We start from the raw sequence: 26,645 nt of genomic DNA on the forward strand, positions 1-26,645 counted from the left end.
TATACTTCAGTGAAAAAAGAAGACAATATTTTAGATAAATACTATTTCTATAACAATTGATTACTATTCCAAAATTCACCTATTATGAATTTGGGTAAATTTTTTCTCTTCCTACATATTATGTTGAAATGTTGTAAAGTGTGTAATTTATAAAATACATCATTTTAACAGAATATTTTGTATCTATTTTTTCTGATTTTTTTGGCATACTTAAGTAAATCTAAATGCACCCGCCTTTTATATTTCTCTTCATCTGCCTTTGTAGACTATCTTCAGTATTTTAGGCATCGTTTAATTGATTGCTTTTTGATCACCCATGCTATTTTGCTGATATAATTAACAGGCTGGAAAAAAAAGTTAGATACTTGCTTCAGTATTTTGCTTACTTTGATAAGGGAAATCTGTCATTTGTATATAAGTGGCAAAGATCAGACTATTAAGGATACTTAAAGTGTTAAGTTTTATTTATGTTCTTATTTCAAGGTTGTGGCCGGTATGCTGGTGGACAAGGTTACAATAGCATTGGGCATTTTTGTGGAGGATGGGCTGGTAACTGTGGTGATGGAGGCATAGGAGGAAGCACGTGGTATCTGGTGTGTGATCGCTGTAGAGAAAAATACCTCCGTGAAAAACAGGCTGCTGCAAGGGAGAAGGTATTTTATTTTGTTCTGGCTATACTGGTAATGATAAGTACAAGCCGTATAAAAATCTCATTTTATGATCATATTATCAGACAATTCCACATAATTGACATTAAGATTCCTAATTGACATTAGGAATTATGTACAAATTTGATTTATGTACCAGATCAGCTGTTTTTAATTACAAATATAAATTATATCTTGAGATAACACAAAATAACTAACCTATAGCACACATGCCTTATTGACAGATGTTTATTTTGTAATTTTTTTTATTATTAATTGTCTGCTACTCTCCATATATATATAGCATTCCCTCTTTATCTTTATCTCTCTTAACTCTCTTTTGCTTTTTCCTTTTTCTACTCTTTATCTCCTCTCTTTTTTTCTTAATCCCTATTTATGTTGTAGAACCAACAGAAATTTAAGATCAGTCACACTAGTGGCAAAACTAACTAAAAATGTTTGCTGAATACACACAAATTATTTACTTTTTTAAAAAAAAATTACATTTATAGTTTACTAGTTAGGTTTTAAACTCTCCCAAGGAAAGGAAAAAATACAGTTTGTGTTTGATATAAAATAGTTCCAGTCAGTTCAGGAGAAGCATGAAGTGAATGTTGTTTTTGGTGATCACTGTTACTATTTTAAAGTAGTTCTACAAGTGTTTAATAATTGTTATTAGAAACTCAAAATATTTAGGTTAAGAAATTTGAAATTTGAATCTAAGTAGGAAAAGATCCCTACACATTTTCTTTGCCAGGTCAAACAGTCTAGGAGGAAGCCACTGCAAGTCAAGACCCCTCGTGCCTTGCCGACCATGGAAGCTCACCAGGTGATTAAAGCCAACGCCCTCTTCCTGCTGTCCCTGAGCAGTGCAGCCGAGCCAAGCATTCTGTGTTACCATCCTACAAAGCCATTCCAGTCTCAGCTTCCCAGCGTCAAAGAGGGCATTTCTGAGGATCTTCCGGTTAAAATGCCTTGTCTCTACCTGCAGACATTAGCTAGGTAATATGACTTGACTATTTTTTTTTAATCACTTTGGATTAACAGCTCCTGTTGATTACTACAGAATATGTCTCAGAAAGTAAGACTTTAGCTATCTTTTACTCTTTGGTAAGTTGACTTTAGTCTGTTAATAGTGGGAAGTGATAAAATGGAACAAAACTGCTTTTGCTGTCAAAATCTTCGATTTTTCAAATTTTTAATTCTATTAGCATTTAAATGTTAGTTAGCTGGTTACCAGCTTTGTGCTACACCTTGAAGACACCAAGACGAATATAATAAAACCCTGACTTCTGTGTGTTCACACTCTGCTGGCGACAGATATGCAAATGAAACATTTAAATGTTACGTGCGGAGTGCTGTGATAGAAGTGTGTGTAGGACACTATCGGAACATAAAAGATAGAGGGCACCTGAGTCTTCCCAAGGCCATCAGGAAAGATATCCCAGAGGACCTGACATTTTAGCAGAGTCTTGAAGGATAAATAGAAATTAATCAAGCAGGTGATGGGAGGAAAGCTATTCCTTCCCATATTTCTTCATATGTGAAGACACAAGTGAAATAGCTTCCCCACAGGCTTATTAAAGCATTGGCTACCAGGAGATACACATGAAATGCCCTAGAAGTGGTTCCCCAGGACTGGGTGATGTGAGGCCTCGTAGCCCAGGCTAAGGTTGGATTTTATCGCATACACTGAGGAAGAACTTTAAACAAGGAAACTCATGAACTGGTTTGCAGTGAGACAATCACTCTGCTACTAATGTGGAAACTGGATCAAAGGGCATAACCGAAGGTGGAGAGAAGCCTGTTAATAGTATACTATTTTCCCATATTGAGATTGGCTGGCACAACCCATACGTCCATACATTATATGCTGATACTCTAAAACAGCATATAATTTCATAGACCAAATTCAGATTTTTTTTTTAATCAGCTGACAAATGAAGATTTCTAGAAGTCGCCTGCTGGTGTGACTTAACCCACAGTTCCATTTTAAGAAGCTGAGCTATGTAGTTTGTTTGTTTTTGTACTTATTATTCAATAAAATGGGAAACAAAAATGAAAATATGAGACTAAGTACGCTTGGGATGGTGGTGGAAATCATCAGGAATGTCAAGTGCAACAAGTCTGTCGCTTCAGTCACATCGCTTACTGTGCTTAGGTTAACACCTCTCTGTTCTGGTCTGAAAAGGATAGAGTCAAATGATAAAAGATATAAAAAATGCTGGCATACCCTAATTATGGGTATTTATATTTTTAGCTCTCTGGCAAATACATATCCCCCTACCTCATGGAACATTTCATATTTCTAATCTTTTTCAAATTTCACTCTTGTATATGTTCCTACCGAAAAGGTCACTGCCTGTGCTTCTGCAGTCCATGCAAGAAGCATCATGAGCCTGAAGCAAGGCAGTGATGATGGGGAAGGAGAAGAGAGAATAGTGAGGGGAAACCGGGCATTCACAGTGCCAAGCCTGCTGTACACTGAGACATTTTAGCTTGAAACACCTGGATCGCTGGTGGGGTCATTCACTAAAACCCTGGAAGATGGAAAGATTCTCAGAAGGAAAGAAAATATGTTCAATTTTGGTTTGCATTGTTTGTGGTACCTGGAATATCTATGTGTAAACTTGTCAGATTTTTATTTCCTCTTACTTACATCTGTGACAGTTTTAATACTTTAATCCTCAATTATAGACTTATGTGTTGCTTTTACTTATACGAAGGGGATTAAAAATGGAAAATACCTGTATTGCCATCATACCTTAAGTTATCGGGTTTAATTTAATGCAGGCATCACCATGAAAATTTTGTGGGTTATCAAGATGACAACCTGTTCCAGGATGAAATGAGATACCTGCGTTCAACGTCGGTACCTGCCCCATACATATCCGTGACTCCTGATGCAAGTCCTAATGTGTTTGAAGAGCCAGAGAGCAACATGAAGTCCATGCCACCGAGGTATATGAGTTATCTTCTTTCTGTTGAAGTCCAATGTTTGGCAAAAGAAAGACTTTAAACTAGAAGAGAATGCTCTAGAAGTCCTTTTGTACCTCCTTCCATCTCAGGAGGGAAGTTGTGTCAGCTCTGCTCACCGTTAGAGCAGTAAGAAAAAGCCTGTATACATGAACCAGGTAAGGTCTTTGATAGCAGAGACCAGTTGGAGAGAAAAGATCAACTAATGAAGTAATACAAGATACCACTATGTGCTTTAGAAACTCAGACTAGAGAAAGGTCACTTTGAGGCAGTGCTTAGAGAAGGGGCCATAGGAGAAGTAGCTCTGAAAGTAAATCTTGAGCTTCTTGGATTATTACTTGCAATGCTTCCCTCAACCTGCCCCTTTATATTATAGTATCAGAGTAAAGGGCTTCTTGGAGACTGAAGAGCAGCATTTAAATCTAATGCAGAAGGAAACAGGGTACCAGTGAGACTTTTTAGAGGAGGACTGACTAGTAAAAAAAATGTAGAGATAGTCAGCTTCACAGTATCAACTGAGAAGCTGAAAATTTTAATCAAAGATTTCAGCTAAGTGTGTGAAAATGGATTGTGTTGGCAATGGTTATGAAAAAAGATGGATAAAGGAAATATTTTGTAGGAAAAATCAGTGTGACTTGTTGACTAACTAGATAATGAAAAGGATAAGTTTAGGATAACATCAAGATTTCAGGCATGAATAACTGAACATGATGTCACTGGAAAGGAATACACTTGCTGAAGGAAGAAAGAAGGTGCTTATTGAGACATGCTGCTGTTCGTACTACACAGTCGTAAGTATGTACTAATTAATACGGGCAGACTTCGCTTTATATCACTTCACTTGTACTGCGGTTTTTACAAATTGTGGCAGCCCTGCGTTGTTAGGTGATAGCATTTTTGGCAATAAAGTATTTTTAAGTTAAGGTATGTACATTGTGTTTTCTCAGACATAATGCTATTGCACACTTACTAGACTACAGTACAGTGCAACCGTAATTTTCATATGTCCTGGGAAATCAAAAAATTTCACGTAACTCTCTTTGTTGTGGTGTTCTGGAACCAAACCTGCAATATCTGGCAATAGTTTAGGTAAAACCCTCTAGAGTAGAAGCCCTTCGTATTATCACTGGTGTCACGGAAGAAACTAGAGATCTTGTAGGGAGTCCTGTTTTCCACAGCCCCCTGCTGGAGAAGAGTAACAATGCAGGGCCCAGGGGATGCTGCCACAGGAGTAGGATATCTACCAACTGGCTGGAATGGTCCCTGATATAGACTGTGGGGAAGTCCACCCCTGCTTTTCAGAACAAAGAGAAGACCTGGACAGAGCTGCCCACTTTAAGCAGGAGGAAAATGAAAATAAACAACATGTCATACAAGTCACATGAAGAACCCAATCTAAAAGCTCTCTCAAGGATGAACAGAAAATTTCTATGACTACTCTGTAGTACTGAAAAACTTGATAAAATAAATTTAATAAAACAAAAGCCCAAGTTTGATAATAAGATCAAAAGCAGAATGAGGTAAAAATATACATTACAGAGCTAAGAGGACAGACATCCACACCATTGTAAGACTAATTAATGTCTTAGAAATGTTTAGAATAATAAATTGAATTATTAACATAAAGGAAAAGTGTAAGATAATCATAATGAGTAAAGAGTAAAAGTACAAAAAGATTATAGCAATTAGAGCCAAGGTAAGAGGTATGGAAGCAGGACAATCCGAGGTGGGAATAACTGGTTCTTTAAAGTAGAAAAACCAGCAAATAACAACTGAAGTATTAATATAAAAAAGTTATAATATAAAAAAAAAAACCTTCCCCAAATAATAAAGTACTAAACTTCCAGATTAAAAGCACATTTTTATAATGGGTGACTATAAGATATTAAAACTTTTTTTTGGAAAAAAAAAAACAAGAATTTTTTCATGTGTCTAAGAATAGAAAAACAAGTCATTTTGCAAAAGGAAAAGATTAGACTGAGTTCAGACTTCTGTGTGACAACTTTGAATGAAAGAAACAAAATGAAACAATGTCTCTAAACTCCAAAATAAAGAAAATGTCACCTTAGAGGTTTTACTCAGTCACTCAGACATACTCAGATATAAAAGATCTTGAAAACATTAGAACCTAATTATGGATGAATGGAATGAATCAAATGATTAATGAAAAGTTACGTTAAAAAGAACTCTATACTATTTATGTAAGTGTAATTTTCACAGAATCCTAAATAAACAAAACTATGACCCAAGTGTTTTATATTTGGCCAGGTTGAGACATTCTCAGCCATACAGTAATTTGAGACTATAGCACCTTTGAGCTGTTCTTTCAAAAAATCTTTACAAACTCAAGCTGTTATAAAAGGGAATGAATAATGAATCCATTAAATCAATGGTTTTCAACATGGGGTGATTTTACCTCTGAGATGACATCTGACAAAGTTTGAAAACATTTTTTGTCATAAACATGCTGGTTCCACAGACATCCTGGTGGGTAGAGGCCAGGGATGTTGCTAAACATCCCCCAGTACACAAGACAGGCCCCGACAACAAGGAATTGTCTGGCCCAAGGTAGCCAAGTTTGGGTTAATGATGGTCCTCTTTGTTTCCCTTGGGTTTTCTTGTGTTGCTTGAGTTTTTTCACAAGCATGATCATTTTTAAAAGAAGAAGTCGGTGTTTCTTAGGTTGTACAACAATTTTTTTAAGTTGATAAACTTCCTCTGAAAGCAGAACAGATGTCTTGTGCTTTATAGTGACACCATATGTAAAGTGAATTAAGTTAAACATATCCCTATCATTCTGGAACCAAACAGCCCAAACTGACATCCAGGCACCTTTACTCCAATTAATTATGTACAACATTTATAGACCATTCAAACAAGAATGTGCACACACTTAGGCAGTGAGTAAAGAGAATGGCCAGGGAGTTGGCCACTTACTAGAAAATACATAAACTTTACTGAGGGACGTAGGATTTTTAAACCTTGCTTGAATGGTAGAAAAGAAACAACTCTAGAACTCAGGGTGAACAAAAATATCCCAGTTTGGAATGAGGTGACAGAGAAAAGAATACCTGAAAAAGAAGTAGTTTGTAAATTTGTCTTAGAAAGTAAGGAAAGGTGTTTCTCTTTTTTATAAAATGCCTCAATGAAGGAAATTGTATAACCATCTTAATACCTTTTCCAGTGTTTTTTAATGCTACTATAGTAAATAGAAAAATTGTTGGTTTATTAAAACCCGCTTGAAAACCATTGAGTTCTCATATAGGATGTAAGTATCATCTAACTCTGACCCTGGAAATCAGTTTGTTACTTCTTGTTACACTTTGTTGTGGCCGTGCTCTGGATGGGGCTTTGGGCAGCACATCCCAAGAATGAGAACCAGCACCAGAAGAAAATTGCATCCTTTCACTTTCCGTTTTATTATGTTTCTGTATGTACATATCCATTTTCTTTCCACTCAGTGATCTTATGGATATAGCTGCCTGTTTCTCCTGAATATCATGACACATGTCTTCCCCCACAGTGCTTTTGATTCTGAAAGGAGCTTAGAACATTTGGTGCCTTTTCTTCTTTTTTTCATGTAAAATGCAAAGCAGACTTAAGAAAACCAAAAGTTTTAAGATGCAGTTCTGAAATCAGTCAAAATGTGACTACATTTGGAAAGATCAAATTATGATTTAAAAAGAAGTTGTCAAGTTGACTTTGAATTTGTATTCTTCCACATGAAATGTAGGTTCACATATTTGACTGCACTGTTATAAACTAAATATAGTGTCACATCATTCACTTTTTCTCCTGAGTTTTTATCTGTCGTCTTGTTCTGTCTGCAGTTTGGAAACTAGTCCTATAACTGATACTGATCTCGCCAAGAGAACTGTCTTCCAAAGATCATACTCAGTTGTTGCTTCTGAATATGATAAACAACACTCCATTTTACCTGCACGAGTTAAAGCCATCCCTAGAAGAAGAGTTAACAGTGGAGACACTGGTAAGTATAAAGATAAAAAAGAAAACTGAGTGATCCAAAAGGTTTTGTTTGGTTTTTTTAATCTAATTTTTGAGGGAGAGGAATGGATTAATTTTAAATTATAGTAGACGTGCCTTCTATGTGTAACAGCCATAAATGTGTCTCTCTAAATTTTGCATCTCAGTTGGAAGAGACACCCAGAGATCATCAAGTGTTATTCAAGAATAAATTGACTTTAAAATACATTACTTGTTAGGTATCTAAGCCAACTGCTTCTACCATTATCCCTTCTACTAAGCGTCAGTGAACTATCACTTCCAATGACTTACACTTTAGCAGTTATCTTCCCAGTCCTAATAGAAGCTCGTAATTCTTGTAGCAACTGCCACTCTCAATAGATAATATAATTTGGGGCCATGACTAGCTCTTAATTAGTAAAAATATTAGATAATCTGGACCAGTTGGTATCAACAGCTGCAAACTAGGGTTGATTGGTTCCGTTTCAAGCATAAAGAGAGAAACCCAAGAGAAAAGAAAATGTTAAAAAAAGATATGTTTATCAGACAGACCAGTTACTAAATGAAAATCTGCCCTTGTATTTCTCAGTAGATGATAATATATCTTACTGAAGATCTCAGGGAAGATATTATGGAGGATAAATCAAATGTTAATGATGTATAGGTTCATTCAACAATGATTTTTGCACTCTTATTGAGATGTCATTTGTTATAAAGCAGTCCTTTAGAAAATGTTGGGGATAAGATGTAGATTCCATTTAAGGAGAAAATTAATTGCTTAGTGTTTATTGTTTTGGAAAGCATGGACTTTAGATTCAGATCTGGATTCAAAATCAACTCCACAACTTAATAGCTGTACGACTTTAGGACCGTGAGATAGTTAATCTTTCTGAGCCTCAGTAAAAATTAAAATTGTTAGGATTTGCAAAAACAAAAAAAAAATCCAAAGACTCTAAAGTAAATAATCATCTTAAATATATTAATCATATTTATTGTCTATGAAAATGAATAATGTTCTTTTTTTTTTTAATAGAAGTTGGTTCTTCCCTCTTGAGACATCCATCTCCTGAGCTTTCCCGGCTAATCTCTGCCCACAGCTCCCTTTCTAAAGGAGAACGAAATTTCCAGTGGCCAGTTTTAGCTTTTGTTATACAGCATCATGATCTAGAAGGTCTTGAAATAGCAATGAAGCAGGCCTTAAGGAAGTCTGCTTGTCGAGTTTTTGCTATGGAGGTAAGAATACATCAGTAGGGTTACTGATTCATTGATCACACAAGTCATGTGATGAGTCTATGTAATAATATCACTTTTCTATGAAACATTGTGACAAATTAAGGGACATTAGCAAATAGAAAATATCAAATGTTCACATCGAAATTAAACTCTTAAGGTTATGAATATTAATGAATTTAGAGTTTCATATTTAAGCACTCTGAAGAAAGTTTATTCTGCATTGCTTTATTATTTGAATCCTGATAATGTTTTTTTTAAAAAGCTTTTTGTAATCACAGTGTCATTTCAGTTAGAATCATCATGCAAAGGGGATGAAAAGTAGGGCTTGTTACAAATTTAACAATGATAACTTACCTGAGTCTCTGTTCTCTGGAAATGGATTGGTATATATCATAGACTAGTATATAATAAATTTTTTTTCTTTATCATAGGTAGGAAGTAACCTGCTATTTACTGATGGGATCAATATGAATATATTTAAGTAAATGGTAGTTTGTATAGAATTTAAGAAGAATTTTATGTTGATCCCAAATGCAAGTTGGAAGAAAAATGTGCTTGAATAAATTAAGAAAAATTTTTGAAATAAAAAGTGGTTTGAAAAGTATTTCATTTCATAGGTATTATTTTCCCTATTACTTTTTAAAATTAGAGCCAAAATTATTAACTATGTTAAATTCAGTGTGCTTTCAGTGTAATGGTTAGACTTCCTGGCATCTTTCTTTGAAAGACTTAGTCCATGAAAGTTCTTTGTTTCCAAGTTAGAAAAGCCCTGCTATTTTTACTTGTTTATTTGCTTTTTATCTTGGACTTATTTAACCATCCTTTGTTCAGGCTTTCAACTGGCTTCTGTGCAACGTCATCCAAACAACTTCTCTCCATGATATTCTGTGGCATTTTGTGGCATCACTGACTCCGGCTCCAGCGGAACCAGAGGAAGAAGAGGATGAGGAAAATAAAACAAACAAAGAAAATGCAGAACAAGTAAATGGGGTTTTTTGTTTTTTAATTGTCCATATTTTTATAGATGAGTGGAACCACGTTCAGATAAAACAGTAACTTGCATGAGGTCATTCACAGATTATATAACCTAAAGGCAGGAATAAAATTTCAGTGCTGTGAGCAACATATGAACCATACTGAGTGAAAGTTTTGTCTCCAAAAATGCTGTCAGTCAATTCTGATTTCTCACTAGACATCGTTGTCACAAAGCAATCGACTGGAAGTTATATACTAGTGTAGTACAATGTAAGACGGATAACGAAGGCAGCATTACAGAGAGGATCGGTCTACTTTACACCGTTGCTGTAAGACACCAGAGAGTAAAAATGATACTGTATAGGAACATGAAATTCAAAACCGCTTGTCTAGAAGGGTCTGGGTTTTTATAGAAGGCAGCTTTCATAATGGAAGAGTGCTGGACTAGGACTCTCGCAGCCTGAGTTCCAGTCCCTTTTCTACCTCTGTAGCTGTGACTTGTGGGTCTCATTTCTATTTCTAGAACAAAAAGGTGGAAGACTGAATCCTCCATTTGAAAGACAAAAACTGTCAGAATAATTACAAAAAACAAAAGCTAGATACTGTTTATAAGCATCACATCTAAAACTTAAGGTTATGGGAAGATTAAAAGAAGGAGATTAGAAAAAAGACACACTGGATAATTGCCAACTAAAATTAAGTTGGTACAGCTATTTCAACATCAGAAAAAATAGGCTTCAAGGCAAAATTATTAAGAGGAATAAAGAGGCTTGCTGCAAAATGAAAAAAGTTTCATTCTAAAAATGTATCTCGTTAATAAGATAGCCTTGAAAATAGGAAGTAAAAATCAATAGAACTGCAATGAAAAATAGAAAAATACCCGCAATTAACAGTGTGAGATTGTAACACATGCATAACAGCTATCTATTCCTGCATAACAAGCCACCCCAGCACTCACCAGATTAAAACAGTGGCTTGTGGGCTCACAGCTTTGTGGGTCAGCATTTTGGGTGAGGCTCAGCTGAGGGGAATAGCTCTTTTCTGCTAGTCGATTAGTAAGCCCACTAGAATTGATGCTCATCTCAGGTATTTGGTGATTTTATTTATAGGTGACCTTATCACTTTTTCCTTAAAAATAATATAAACATAATTCGTTGATCTTAATGGATGTTTCGGGTATGGTTTGGTGGTGGTGTTTACATTTGCGTTACACGAGTGTCCTTAAAGTATACATAACACAGTATTCTTTGGTGGGGAAAATTCCTTCCAGCAAACATACTGATCAACTTGCTTTCAATTTCTGTCTTAGGAGAAAGATACGAGAGTATGTGAACATCCACTCTCAGATATAGTGATTGCAGGGGAAGCCGCTCATCCTTTACCACATACATTTCACCGCTTACTTCAAACGATCTCCGATCTTATGATGTCTCTCCCCAGTGGCAGTTCATTACAGCAAATGGCCCTGAGGTAATTTTATATCTAAGTATTCTAGGTCCCTTGTAAAAGAAATTTTTATGAAGTAGTCAAAGCACAAAGTGCTTGAAAGACCTCTTTCAAGTAAGAAAGATTCCCTGCATCATATGAATGATGCCTCCCTTATTACTGTCATAATCTAGAACTGTCTTTCTTCTTTGCTCATACCTGTTAGCCCTTCTGTAAAATGTGGATAATGTACTCTTAGTGATGTAAATTACCACATTACCACAGTCTGTAGCAATCTTCCTCACTTTCTCCCCTCTCCTACGCCAAGTCACTTGTCTCAGTGCGACTCAAGAGCAGAATCTTAAATGTCACAAAAAGGGAGAGGGAGAATGAGATCTCAAAAACAGAAATCAAAATAGGGTTTTGAGTTGAAAAGAGTACCAAAAGAAATGGAGCCTAGTCATATGCAGCCAGTCCTAAAAGTGCCTTGAAGAGCGTCACCTATTTTTAAGTCCCAACTTGCTGACATTTAACATTACTTTTACATTGTGAACCTTGTCATTGGAGCCACATACTAGACTACACATATAAATAAATCTTGCATTGATTTTTATAAGAAATAAGTTGATGGAGTGATTTTGGCTCCCCACATCCCTAATGATAAGACCAGCAGAGGGGAGATTTTATTTCCTTCTCTCAAGATTTTTGAAGTAAAAGGTGTGTTTATACTCTGATGAACTGGTATGGAATTATAAGATTAATAAATTTGAGAGACGCTTACATTTGGGGTAACACTTGTCCACAAAACTGATTTGTTACCTTTTTTACTTCTGTAGCCTTGATCTTCATGTATCCAGTTTTTCTATATTTAAAATGGGTGAACTTTCCTTAGAATTTATATTGTTCAAAAGAAATGACCTATATTTCTCCAAAAAAAAAAGGCAAGAGTAATGATTTTGTTTCCTGAATTTTTAAAATTTGTATTTTTTGCCTAGAGCATTAGATTTCTTAAAATATTACCTATCAAGTGCTTTTTTCCCAAGAATTCCTTAGAAATTTCTGAAGAATAATTAATATATTGCTTATGCTCTTTTAGATGCTGGAGTCTGAAATTCAAGCAATCTGATCACCAATTCCTCCATCAGAGCAATGTCTTTCATCACATTAACAATATTTTGTCAAAATCAGATGATGGAGATAGTGAAGAGAGTTTTAGCATCAGCATACAGTCTGGCTTTGAAGCTATGAGTCAGGTCGGTCATTTAACAGTTATCCTGTATTGTCTTACTAATACTCAACAATGTATTGAAGGAGAAACTGAAAGTTACTCATAAACAGTTTGATTCTTATTTTTTACTTCTTATCGCATGTCTGTTTGTTTTATTACCATGGAAGATTTCCATCTGAGTATTATAATTAGGTTTATTTGTTTCCGGTAGGAATTATGCATAGTAATGTGCTTAAAGGACTTAACCAGCATCGTTGACATAAAAACTTCAAGCCGACCTGCCATGATTGGCAGTTTGACTGATGGTTCCACAGAAACCTTTTGGGAATCGGGAGATGAGGATAAAAACAAAACTAAGAACATCACCATCAACTGTGTAAAAGGAATCAACGCCCGCTATGTATCTGTCCATGTGGACAATTCCCGAGATCTTGGGGTAAGAAAGGAAACTTAATTTGTAGTTCGTTAGTTCTTTTCAGACCTTTAGTAATCATGCATTCTCATTTCTGAGTTTAGCAAAAAGATTTTCACCTGGAACTTCACCAACCAAACCACATTTTTGTATTTCCAAAATAAATCTTTTAAAAAGTCTAAAAAGAGATTAATGTGACTAGGAGCACCGAGGAATTCCATTTATAAGAAAAGGTCTGATTACAAATATACCATGGCTATAGCTAAGCAAAATAAATAATTACTTTATAATTTTTTACCTCCATGCCTTTGTTCAAGCTATTCCTTTGGCCTGGAAGTCCTCCCCTTAAAGTCTGCCTTTCAGATTCTCCCCAGATCTAAGACCCAGCAGACAAATCCTCTTCCAGTGCCTCTTTTCTCTCCTCTGGTTTCTTTTTCACGTTACTCTGATGGTATTTAGTATACTCTGACCTATAGTGTAATTAGCTTTCAGTTTTTAACCCTCACCTCCCAGCCATCATGGGGGAGTTGGAAGGAGTTCCTGGACTAACCTAAATAATCATGACTTATGGTCTCCCTAGCTCTAGTTTTTCTACATGTTTCAGCTGAATTGAACACTCTTTTACAATAAGCACTAAACAGGAAAAAGCGCCCTATTTACTTGAGTGTTAAGAACCGAGAAGAAAGTAGCACCAACGGCCAGACCCCCGTGCTTCCACCCCGTTCCTGGGGAAGGATGCTTCTTGGTGTCTTTTCCCTCAGGATGGATGCGGCTTGCTAGCAGATGTAGTATTAATAAGTCTCCTTGGGCCATTGCCATTCTGCTCCTATTCCATCTGTGCATTTCCCTTCCCAGAGGGAGCCAGAGTGGCAGGTTTGGGTCTCAGATAACCTAGATGGAGGACACCAGCCACAGAAGTCCAGTCTATAGAGCACTCCTTGCCGTCCACAGCCACCCCAGCTTCTGTCCATCAGCGCAGATTAAATAAGAAAAAAGGCCTAGCTAATATATCACTAGCTTATCTCCTCTTGAGACCCAAGAGTTTAATTGGTACAACTACTTTATCTTACTGGAAAGTCAAGTGTAATAAATCAAAACATTTTTCTGGCTGGAACTCACTGCTCAGTACAGTGTTATCTTTGATTCATATTTTAAGCCAGCACATACTCGCCCTCAGAACCATGGTTGCAATCAATTTGACATTTTTGCCTTTTAGGAGAGAAAATCATGACAATACTCATTTTTAAAAGCCCCAGTATGTATTGCTGACATCCACCTTCCTTTTAGGAAACCTCCTCTAAGTTATATGTGTTATGTAACTCTGTGTCCCCCGGCCTGCCCCCGACACTGCCTTAAACACAGCATTTGTTGGTTTGAATTATATCAGCCAGTAGCACTTCAAGCATGCAGCTCTCCGAGGATTTAATATGTCAATCTGTTTCTTGCTGTGCTTGGCACAAAACTTACTCAAACTTAAAGTCTCTGGCTCTAGTACCAGCATGGCTCTTTTCAGTGCTTAAAGGTATTGAATTTCTTTTGATATTTACTTGTGTGTTAATATTCCTTCCCTAGTCTGACAAGGATCTCGAGGGGCTAGAGCCCATCATTCTCATATATCCTTCTCTAAGTCCATAAGGTAATCTGGTTACATCATGATACTCACAAATATTTGTTGCTTAAGCTACCCACCTTCCTTCCTTTTACCTCCAGAAGCAGTGAGAGTAATGTGATGAGATTGGGACATGAGTGACAAGGCTTCATGATAGAGACAGAATTTAAATGATTAGACTTTGGGATGAAAATAGGGAATGCCAGCTTCCTCTCTCAGCCCATAGAGAAGGGCCAAAATGTGAGATTCAAGATGGAGTTTGTGAAAATAAGAAAAGACGGGATGGAGTTGTAGGAACTGAGGTTTGTCAGACAGATGGGATGAAGTCAGTTAGGAAGGACCGTAAAAGACAAGCAGGAGAGTTGATGTGATATTGCTGTGCTGTGAGAAATCACTGGGAGTTCTGGAGCCAGGAATATGGCATAATAACTATTTTGAATTGTCTGTTTTAGAATAAAGTTACCTCAATGACCTTCCTAACTGGCAAAGCAGTAGAAGATTTGTGCAGAATAAAGCAGGTAATTAAAGTTTTGTCATTAAATGTTTTACTGCCCAGGGAGAAACTTCTTCTTCTTAGTTTCCACTGTTGAGTTCTAATTTTGGCATGCCACCAAAGTATTATAGGAAATCATCTGTTTACAAAACACTAAATTGACAAATGGTCCACGTATAGGAAGTTACAACCATCCCTGTGCTAAGCATCTTGCCCATTATTCCCCTAAATGTTCTTTAGTCATGAGCAATTATACTGTGCCTACAGTCCTCCACTCTGACTGCTGCCCCCCTGCAGAGATTAAGGGTGCCTTAAAATTCATCATAAATCTGATTCACAATTATCACCTTAATTCATGTATACTTCAGATTAAGATGTAGGTGGTTGTCCTCTAGCCTGAAAATGTTTCACTTATAACACTGCAACTACATCCAAGTTGAAAGTCAGTTTACAAACCAAGTCTCAAAACAAGTTAAGTTTTATCTGGACATGTGTCTGAGATTCTGTATAAACTCACTCACTTGTATTAGTGAAACTTTATCAAAACTGTTATTCTATAGCTACTTTATCCTGTGAAAGTTGATCACTTGTTTTATTTTTCCAAATCATATTGAAAGAATGAATTGAGATTTTAGATTAAATAAATAATACATTTCATCTAAATTTTTAAAGAATTTGGATAAATAATCCTATTAAACTAGATGGTATTTGTTTATGCTTAGTGCTCTTTTTAGAAAAATGAAATTATCAATTAAAATAATATTAATTTAGTTGTCTACAAAAACAATGTAGAAGTCCCAGGCCATTTCTTGGACATCAAATGCCGTAAGAATAATTTTCATTTTACCAAGTGAATAGTGTCAAAAACCATTTCACAGTGCATTGAAATTTAATCCTTGAAAAAAGCAATATTCTCAATGAAATATAGTGAAATAAGTAATCAAAAATACGAAGTTACACATTATATAATTTTTCTTCAAAAATAAAACATATTAAGTAACTGCACATCAAAAATCCTTGCTTTAAATGTGCTTTAAATATGAAGATGCACAAAACAGAACTTCATTGCTGATCACGTGAGTGTTTCTACTTGCAGTCAGTATAGGTAAAGTCACATGAATTGTCTGCTGTAGTTTCACTTATGTAACTTGTGCTTGGAAGCCAGACCTGCATTTTAATTCTCAACTCCATCACTAACTGGAATCCTTCCACCGGCGTTAACCTCACTTTCTTCATCTGTATAATGGCTGCTCTAGTATTACTTATCCTCATGAGGTTTGAATAAGGTAATCAGCGTGAAGTAACCTAATAAACTTCACTGTGTGTACAATTATTTATTATTTGAGCTTGTTGTTATTAACACTAAGTCTAGGATAGAGAGAAAATGGTGATACACCTGTATCACTATAAGGTTTCTATCCCTTTTCTGCTCTCCTAGGTTGATCTGGATTCCAGGCATATAGGTTGGGTAACAAGTGAACTTCCAGGAGGGGATAATCACATCATCAAAATTGAATTAAAGGGCCCAGAAAACACACTGAGAGTTCGGCAAGTTAAGGTTCTGGGCTGGAAGGATGGCGAAAGCACAAAGATTGCTGGCCAGATTTCAGCCAGTGTGGCCCAGCAAAGGAACTGTGAAGCTGAGACTCTGCGAGTGTTCAGACTCATTACATCACAAGTGAGTGTCCCTACCACGTATTCGAGCACAGGATAAATTGAAATAATGTGCTACTTCAATAGTAATACCAAGAGGGCAACAGAATATTTTGTAAAACTTGTTAGAGATTGCTGGTTCACATGTTACCCATTTTTCCTTCTCATAGCCCTAAATTCTAGCGTTTCATTTTGCATTCATAATTCTGAGAAGCAGTGGTATGTAGCCAAAGTAGCACAGTAGCATCATAAAACCTGCAGAGTCAGCTGTTGAGTCCTCTGGCCTTCACAGTGGTGACTCCTGCCATTAATTTGCTCTCCCGTTCCTGTGTTCTTCATCAGGTGTTTGGAAAGCTCATCTCTGGAGATGCTGAACCAACGCCAGAACAAGAGGAAAAAGCACTGTTGTCATCACCTGAAGGAGAGGAAAAAGTATACAATGTATTTACTTGTATTTAAAAATATTTATTTCCCTTTCTTATTTTCTTACTTTTGTGAAATCCATGTATTGCTGTGTTTTTTAATAGATATGTGATACTAGTTTCTATGCAGTTAATATTTTTTCCTTTAATTAGAAGGAAGGTGAAGGAACTATCACACATGTGTTTGGTAAATTTTTATTGGAATAACCTGCTCTTTGTACTGTTTCTGAAATTTCTTCTAAAATGCATTTGCCTTACTTAATTGGTCCAAACTAAAGCACCGTATCTAAGAGGAAAACTTCATCCATTTTCAAAAAGAGAAGTCAACCTTGATAGCCCTTTGAAAGATAATTTCAAGGACTCACCTAGGCTAACCCTGTGCCTTCTGATACAGTAGTATCTAAATCATTCACAGTTTTCTCTTTGGGGGTCTGTTAAAAAAAAAATAGCACTTTATAAACACTGGTAATTTTCTTCGGCATCTTTTGGAGGTATCATTTGGATGACTACAAGACTGAGTAACTGCTCATTAAATCAACTAAATTTTAACAAATGGCAGTTCTTTGCTAAACAACTTTGAGAACTGGTACCAAGCTCGCAAAAAGCTTCTGTTCTTAGGTATGAGCAGTCCACCCACCCTCCTCACCCAAAAAAAAAGAGATCGACAGGGATACTTTTTAGTATAAAATCAAAGTATTAAATATGTAGAAAATTGCATATGTCATAGGATTCAGAGTACATTGAGATTATTGTGCCCTGGAGTAATCAGACAAGGCTTCTTGGGGGATATTGGACTTGAGTTAGACCTGAAAGAGAATGGATGAAAGTTAGATTAATAGGATGGGAGCAAGGGCACATTGAAGAGGCTGACCTAACATTAGGCATTAAGGTTGAATAGGAAAGGTTATACTAGTTATTGGATGCCTGTGGAATAACATAACTTTTAAGGGAATCATTTCTTAAGTCAGGTTTTTGAAATAAAATTTACATACAGAAAAATTCATCATTTTAAACTATATTATCGGATAAATTTTGACCAGTGCATACAGTGGTGAAACCGCCACAATCAAGCTTTAAAACACACCACTCCCAGAATTTCCCTGATGTTTTTATGCGCTCGATCCCCTCATCTCACTCCTAGCCCCTGACAACCACTGAACTATTTTCTGCCCCTACAGTGTGGCCCTTTCCCAGATGTGATTTAGTGAAACCGTATAGAAAGTAGCCTTTTTATCTGGTTTCTTGTACTTAGTGTAAGAGCATGTGTCAGTAGTTTGTTCTTTTGGTTGCTGAGAAGTAACTGTAATATACTCTTATTATACTCATAATGTAACTCATAATATACTCTTATTATCCTTCTAGTATCAGTAGACTTTATAGTGATAGATCTTCTTTTGTTATGTCTTTCCATATCTTTGCTTCAAGTTTGGTTTGTTCTTTTTCCCATTTCTTAATATCCTAATATGATGACTTGAGACCTTTGTTTTCTCACATAAGTAATGCTGTAATCTTCTAAGGAGTATTTTGTGTCACAAATTTGGGTGTGTTGTGGGTTTTTTTTTTTTTTTTCATTTCATTCAGTTCAAAATGCTTTCTGACTCCTATTTTGATTTCTTCTTTGACCTCTGGGTAATTTAGAAGTATCTTGTTTAATTTCTAAATATTTGGAAGTTTTCCTGATAGCTCTCTAATATTAATTTCTAGTTTAATTCCATTGTGGTCAAAAACTACACTTTGTCTAATTTCATCCCTTTAATTTTCAGATTGTTGAGACCTGAATTCTGGCTCATAGGACAGTATAGTTCCGTGAATGTCCACGTGCACTTGACAGGGATGTGAACTCTGCTGTTGTTCTGTGAAGGGTTCCACAAATATTAGTTAGTTCAGTTCCTTGATTGTTTTGTTCAAGTCTTTAAGAACCTTACTGATTTGTGTTTGTTTGCTCATTTACTTGTTCTGTCAGGTACAGGAAGAATTTTGAAGTGTCTGACTATATGGATTTGTCTATTTAGATTTTAGTTCACCTGGTTGCCCATTTCAGCTCTCTAATGGGCACCCAAAAAGTTATGATTTTGTAGATTATCAACTTTTCTCATTGTTAAGGTGGGAGTGACATTCTCTTGTGGCTTTCTCTATCCTAAAAAAAGTGAAACCAAGGAGTCATTTTTTGTTCTCAGAGAAGAGTGATTTGCTTTAGTTTTCTTACCTGTAAAGTAAGCAGAACATCAGATCTTACCTTATGAGGTTTTTGTAAAAATTAAATAAGATTTGTCTGTGTGTGTGTGTGTGTGTGTGTGTGTGTGTGTGTGTGTATTTATTTCTGTTTGTATATTTATCACTTAAAAGAGTACCAAACACGTGATACGTGCTATGAAACGTCAACCTTCATTTGTATTCTTTTGGTATGTTTCTTTGATTACTGTTGCTGTTAGAGTAGCTTCATTGAAGACCATTATCAGAGTTTTGTTAGGACACTTTCCTTTTAACCAAATGTCATTTTCCAGAGTTGCTCTTCTAATAACCAAATGTAGGATGTGAACTAATAATGTTCATAATTTAGAAATAGATTCAAAGTGACAGAAATTGACTAGATTAAAGAAATACATGAAGAATACTTCTCTGAATTTCTTAAATTCACAAATTTTGTCCTTTTTGTAGTCACTTTAGCCAATAGTGAGTAAATTCACCTTGTAAAACTACCTGCATGATTATTTCTCAAGATACTTCAAAATGTCAAATGTACAAATTTTATTGAAAGAGTTTGCTTTCTTTTTTTTCCTTTTCTATATAAAGGCAACATCAGATGCTGACCTGAAAGAACACATGGTTGGAATCATATTCAGCAGAAGTAAACTGACTAACCTACAAAAACAGGTTGGTTAATAGCCATTTCATTGTCTTCATCAGTTTTTGTTTGTTTGTTTGAAAGTATAAAGCATTTTCCAAAATTTATGGAGGCTTTTTTATGCTGACTCTTTTATAGGTCCTGCCTTTTTCTAGAGAGGAAGGAATATATTGGCATACCTGCATCACTTTAAAGATTTTGTTATGAATGTTAACTTTCTTACCTTGCTGCTCTTTGTTTTTCTCATTTTCAGGTAGATTGTTTCATTTTGGTGTCAAATACCCACCTATATCATATTTCATTTGCATTTCCTGTGTTCCTTTCCCCACTGTTTTTTTGTTGTTGTTGTTGTTGGTTGGTTGATTTTTAAAAAAATTATTTTCCCAAGCAGTTACAATGTTAACTAAACCAGCACTGATATTTTTAATTCAGGAGTTGGGGGAGTAGTAGTAGATTGTTCATATTAATGGTGTGCCTAAGTAACATAAAAATTAGCCCTTCAAAAGTCAAATAAAATACTTTTGAATTAGGTTTTAAATTAGCATATTATTTTAACTTTCAACACCATTAAATCTTTTAAATAAATAACATAAATATATTTGTGCTTTATCTTTTTAACATTCTACTGAGTCTTAGAAGCTACCGGTTGTAGAACATGCAGTTATTTTATGTTATCACTAAAAAAAAAAAAAGCATTGCAGCCAATTACTTTATGAATTGTGTCAGTTGTAAAGCACATGAATAGAAATGGGGGGGGTGCCTTAGAAGTGATTAAATATGGTAATTTGTTTTCATTTGCTATCTTTAACCACAATCAGGGGAATTGGTAACTAGTATATAATTCATTTCTATACTAGTTGATTTTAGGTATTCAGATTTTTAATCATGGTTCCCCTGGTTTTCCTTGTTTTTAAGATGGGTTAAAAGAATAGTACATTGGAGAATTAACTGGGAAAAAGACTATTAGACTGCGTATCAACTAATATTCTTGGGGGGTTTTTGGGGTTTTTTTAACTAGGACTTACACGTATGTTTTTACATTTTCTTTATTTTGCCCTCAAATAGGTGTGTGCTCACATTGTCCAGGCTATCCGCATGGAAGCCACCAGAGTTCGTGAAGAATGGGAACATGCCATATCGAGCAAAGAAAATGCCAATTCCCAGCCCAGTGATGAAGATGCCTCCTCCGATGCCTACTGCTTTGAGCTGCTCTCCATGGTCTTGGCCTTGAGTGGCTCCAACGTGGGCCGACAGTATCTGGCCCAGCAGCTGACTCTGCTCCAGGACCTCTTCTCACTGCTCCACACTGCCTCTCCGCGAGTCCAGAGACAGGTGGCTGGTCATACCACTTACCTTGCGGTTATTTTGTTACTTGAAACTTTGTTAAAAATTACTGTAGCAAAGAGAAGTGGTTTTGGGTTTTTTTGCGGTTTTTGTTACGTTTTGGGTTTTGGATTATATTTTTACTCCATGCTTCTTATTTTTCATTCGTTATAATGAGAATACGGAAGAGCGAAATATGTTTCATTTTCCTGATGTGTTTTTGTGAAGAGTATTCTGGCTACTGAATGTAATTATTACCATGAGATATATAATGTCTTTATAATGATAATGTAAGAGATATGCTTTTTTTCTTGCTGTCCTGGAGTGGTAGTAACCACTTGAGAAATCAAATCGTGTTTAAATCATTTCCCTGTCCTTCTCAAAGCTTTTAAAGTAATGGAATGATAGCTAGACTCATTAAAAAATGAAAACTTTAAAACACCAGTCTTTAAATAGGATTTTTTTTCTTTTCTTCTTCTTACTAGGTGACCTCCTTACTAAGACGAGTTTTGCCTGAAGTGACCCCTAATCGTCTAGCCAGCATTATAGGAGTGAAATCCCTCCCCCCAGCAGATATCAGTGATATTATTCACTCAACCGAGAAAGGAGATTGGAATAAGCTAGGTATCCTGGACATGTTTCTAGGATGCATTGCCAAAGCGCTCACAGTACAGCTCAAAGCTAAAGGAACCACCATCACAGGAACAGCTGGTACCTCCGTGGGCAAAGGAGTTACAACAGTTACCCTTCCGATGATTTTCAATTCCAGGTTGGTCACTGCATCTGTTTTAGTACAGAAATAGAACAGAGTGAGCTACTATTTGGAGAATTAAAACATTTCAAATTTCACCTTGTTTGCTTATTTACCGGAAATGAAAGCCGTAAGTGACTGACCCATGTATAAAAGAGGATACTGTATATAATAAAAGTGTCTTTTCGAATTAGTGGGGAAAGGAAAGTTGGCTGAATATATAACATTAGAATAGTTCCCAAGTACAAAAAAAGATTGTACATCCTCACATCATATACAAAATAAACTTGAGCTCAATTAAAGCTTTATTTATATATTATTTAAACTCAAATAAGACAAATTATAGAAGAATGTTTTTATAATCTTCAATTTGTGAAGACCCTTAAACAAAACACAGAACGTGAAAATAACTCACAGATTTGGCTACATAAAAATAGAAATTGATAGACAATACTATTAAATGTTTTAAAATACAAATAACTGACTTGGGAAAAAATATTGCACACTTATATAGTAGGCAGTGAATTATTACTCATAATGTTATAAGAATGACTACAAATCAATGAGAAAAAGACAAAAAACTGATACAAAAACAAATGACAAGAACGGTCAGTTCAGAGAAGAAAAATTACAAATGCCAATAAATAAATGAAAAGATACTTCACTGGTAATCAGAGAAATGTAGATCAAAACAATAGGAAGATGTCCTTGCATTGGCAGCATTATGAAGAAATAGGCACTTTTTTATGACCTCTAATGTAAATTGCTGTAACCTTTTGGGATGTCAGTTTGATAACATATCACTATATTTAAAATGTGCATATCCTTTGACCTACCAATTCTACTTCTTATAGAACTGTTTCTCTCAAAAATGTTCATACATGTGCACAAAGATATATATGCAGGGATGTTTGTTACAGAATTGTGTATAACAGCAGAAAATTGGAGATGTCTGGAATGGTGCTAGGAAAAGAGCCAATTCATGACATTAAGCAGATAGCACCAGAATGTAAATAAGTGTATCCCTTTATTCATCTGGATAGTCTCGCTCGGGGGGGAAAAATGCCAGCTGAACTAAACAGTAGTATGCTCAGCGATGTAATTGGCATACTCCGGTACAAGCTCTTTATTATCTTTATGTGGACTGGTAACAAATAGTCTGTGGTCTCTGGATATAATTCGAATAGCACTGTCCTAGAAGATGTATGCAAAAGTAATATATATACAGTGAAATATTTGAAAGGGAACATATATCGATAGTTACCCTCTTGGGGTTGAAGAGATAGATTATGAGTAATGCGTGTTTTGATTTATTGTCTTTTAAAAAATGCCCTGATTTATTGAATCATTTTAAAAATTAAAATGCATGCTGAAATAACAGTTTTCATCTCATTCATTTGTAACTGTCACTGATTAGCTTGCAAATGCTGACTTTTCTTTGTAGTTACATTCGACGAGGTGAAAGTCATTGGTGGATGAAGGGCTCAACTCCTACCCAGATCTCAGAGATCATCATTAAACTTATTAAGGATATGGCGGCAGTAAGTTCCCATCCCCCGATCATTATGTCAGTGAATTGCCGTAGAAACCTGATTAACAAAAAAGTAGCTTTTTCTACTGAATTGATAGAAGAACATTCTTGTTATTGCTTTACTTACAGGCTCTCTTCATAGGTTCACTGTCGCACCATTTGTCTTCAGTTGGTGATAAATTTGCCCATTGTGTAAACTGTGTTCATTTCAAGCTTCCCAATTCATTTACTTGAGAATTATTACATAAGTCTTCCAAGACTTTAAAACTTAAAAAATAAACCATATTGTCTGAACCCTAAAAAACAGTCTGAGTCCAAGAGCCTAAAGGAAAAAAGGGGCTTTTCAAAGTGATGGTTTCTCATGATCTTTGGTTCTCACGGTTTATCAATGTCCTATGCTGCTGTCTTCAGATGCTTTGCGGGGAGGTCTGGGAGCATGGAGGGAAGAGAATTGCTTCTCAGAATGCCAGGTTCTTACTGGTTGCTCCACGTTAGTTTCCTCACATTCCATTATATTTCCAGGAGTCCAGCCTGAAGAGGGCAGGACACTGCTGTGGATGATACATCCTGAGAGGAAGGGTAGACAGAAGGCATTTTGTAGGAGGAGAAATTTGAATTTGAACTGTCCCTGTAAAGACTAACAGCATGTGGATGTGAGACAAGGAAGGATAGTCTGGGGAAATGTGAAAATCTGTCACTTTTCCCAACAGCATGGACATTTCCTACGTCAAAGAAATGGAGAACTTTTTCAATTCTCAAACAGACTTTCCCAGTATGTTCATTGGATGGAAATATTTAGGAAAGATGTTTGGGAACACCTAAATTCTATAGCAGTTAACATATTCGTGTTTGGTGAAAAACCAAGTTAGCAAATTAAAGTGGTGGTAATTGGAACCCATTTGTGCTCTTGGATTCCAGTAACATTCATCTAAAGCAATTAGCTTAGCTGTATGAATTTCATGTTAAATAGCAAAGTTTCATAATCAAGATTTCTCAATCATAGACACCTTAGTATTTCTGAAATGTTTTTATTTAAGTGTAAGAAAAAATGCCCTTGAACCCTATAGGGAAAGAGTGTTGAGAACCTAAATTTTTATTTCCTTTTCTTTTGAATCATCAAAATAGTGAATAGAAGTTGAATTTTTTGCATGGTTGTGAAGGATATTTATTTTAAAGTATGCTCATTTATCTAAAACCCCACTAGCAAATAAATCTTTCCTTTTTGGAGAGAGATGTTAAAAGAACAGAATTTGCTGCTTTGATTATACATTCTGGTTGCTTATTAAAGTATTGTGTCCTGCTCATTAGGGTCATCTGTCAGAAGCATGGTCCCGAGTGACAAAAAATGCCATAGCAGAAACCATCATTGCCTTGACCAAGATGGAGGAAGAATTTAGATCTCCAGTGAGATGTATTGCAACAACTAGGGTAGGTTTCTTTTCATTTGGTCTATATCATTGCATGTTCTTTTTCAGTAATAGGTTTGAACAAATAATTAGCCAGTTTAATCTACTTTTCTTTTCTCACCAAATATTATATTTATTGAAAAAGTATGAAGGGCTTTTTTAAATTATGAACCAAGCATGGTGTTATTAATATTCACTGCTGTATGTTCTTCATCACTTGTTTTGGTTATTATTTAGGAAGCTAAGGTTAGAAAAGGCTAAATTATCTATATGTCGGTGTACTGTCTCTCTGATGATGTATTTACTGTTAGTTTTAGTGTCAGCGTGAAACTGCGATAGACTGAAGATCCTCCAAAGACAAGGCCGCTACCTGCTCCTTTCAGAGTGGCTCACTTGTCCTAACAGAGCCCCGTGGCCTACTTACTGCATGTGTGGGCCTTACCTAAGCAGAAAGTGTGTGCCTAGGGCGGGGTGGGGCAGAATCTCCTAGGGAGTGAGACTGCATTCTTCAGATGAGACATCTATTGTAAATTTTAACCTGCCAAATTTCTAGTCCCATATACTTCGAAAAGAGATTTGAGATTTCCTTGAAGCAGAACAGTGTGAAGCATTAGGAAGAAGTGAAGGCTGGTAGAAATTGCTTAAGCTAATCCTCAAAAGTTTGAAAAAGAAGATAAATTGTGTCTCCCTTGGGCAGAAAAAGCTAGTTACTGCCATGTTGCCAGTGAGTGTGACGTCTGACAGTGACCCTTTCCCACCCACATGCATTCATTCCTTCATTCGCTCTCCCCTTTCTCCTCTCATACTTCAGTTTTCTTTTTTGGTCCCTCTTTCCCTCTTTCCCCCCCTCTTACTCTTCATCCAGTGACACATGCACTTTTCAGAGCTGAGACAGTTAAGTCATTTTCTATTGTTCAGTAATGAAGAAATATATCATTCTAAGGAAAAATGAGGCTTACCCTTTAAACCTCAGAGAGTTTTAAACTATTTTTAAGGACAGTTTTCTGAAGCTTGTAAGACATTTACTTTTTTCTGACCGAGTGTACCAAGCATAGTGCTAGGCCGTTAGGGGCATACAGAGACTCCTGGGGAACTGTTACTACCCAGCTCCTCATGGGACTGCAAAATTAAACAGCTCCAGTCCTTGGAATCTAATGCCTCAGGCAGATGATACTAGATGGAGAAATGTGTAGAAGGCATCGGTATATTAAATATGAAAATTTATGTATTGCTATGTTGTTTACATAGTAGACCAACAAAGGATAATTTTATGTGTCAGGTAGACAACAGAATGGTTCATCAGAGCAGCAGTCATTTATTCAGTACATATTTGCATACCTACTATGTGCCTGGCACACACAGCAGTGGGCGGGTATGCCTGGTGCCCCATCAGGAACGCTTGAGTGCCACTGGATATGTACACTTTTTCCAGTCCAGCAAGCATTTACTGAGCTATGGTCATGTGTCAGGCAGGCAGTGTTTTGTGTCGTAACCAAAAACTCAGTAGCGTAACAGCCTTTCCCTTCGACAGCTCTGGCTTGCTCTGGCATCACTGTGCGTTCTTGACCAGGACCACGTAGATCGCCTCTCCTCGGGGAGATGGATGGGGAAGGATGGGCAACAAAAACAAATGGTAAGCTCAGAAGTCAAAATACACAGTTAGTGGAACTCCTGAAAAATTGTGTCACATTGCCCAAGCTCCTCTCACAAGTCTTTTTCACCTAGGGTCCC

At 36.1% G+C, this 26,645-nt stretch overlaps 1 protein-coding gene across 12 annotated transcripts in view; it reads left to right on the forward strand.

The window, feature by feature from the left end:
* MYCBP2 (MYC binding protein 2) overlaps nt 1-26,645 on the forward strand; it is a 226,062-nt gene that overhangs the window by 186,326 nt on the left and 13,091 nt on the right. For 11 of the 12 annotated variants that reach the window (XM_032496842.1, XM_032496837.1, XM_032496841.1 and 8 more), the window contains 18 exons: nt 484-653; nt 1,405-1,649; nt 3,441-3,608; nt 7,455-7,612; nt 8,642-8,841; nt 9,673-9,822; nt 11,126-11,286; nt 12,338-12,494; nt 12,681-12,905; nt 14,943-15,008; nt 16,422-16,661; nt 16,979-17,077; nt 19,852-19,932; nt 20,969-21,235; nt 21,712-21,995; nt 23,422-23,518; nt 24,817-24,936; nt 26,446-26,547. In XM_032496842.1, coding sequence (XP_032352733.1) covers nt 484-653; nt 1,405-1,649; nt 3,441-3,608; nt 7,455-7,612; nt 8,642-8,841; nt 9,673-9,822; nt 11,126-11,286; nt 12,338-12,494; nt 12,681-12,905; nt 14,943-15,008; nt 16,422-16,661; nt 16,979-17,077; nt 19,852-19,932; nt 20,969-21,235; nt 21,712-21,995; nt 23,422-23,518; nt 24,817-24,936; nt 26,446-26,547 — 2,990 coding nt within the window. The remainder of the gene's footprint in view (nt 1-483; nt 654-1,404; nt 1,650-3,440; nt 3,609-7,454; nt 7,613-8,641; nt 8,842-9,672; nt 9,823-11,125; nt 11,287-12,337; nt 12,495-12,680; nt 12,906-14,942; nt 15,009-16,421; nt 16,662-16,978; nt 17,078-19,851; nt 19,933-20,968; nt 21,236-21,711; nt 21,996-23,421; nt 23,519-24,816; nt 24,937-26,445; nt 26,548-26,645) is intronic. The other variant, XM_032496838.1, reaches the window with a different exon arrangement.

The sequence above is a fragment of the Camelus ferus genome, chromosome 14 (genome assembly GCF_009834535.1).
Source record: "Camelus ferus isolate YT-003-E chromosome 14, BCGSAC_Cfer_1.0, whole genome shotgun sequence".
NCBI classification, from domain to species: domain Eukaryota; kingdom Metazoa; phylum Chordata; class Mammalia; order Artiodactyla; family Camelidae; genus Camelus; species Camelus ferus.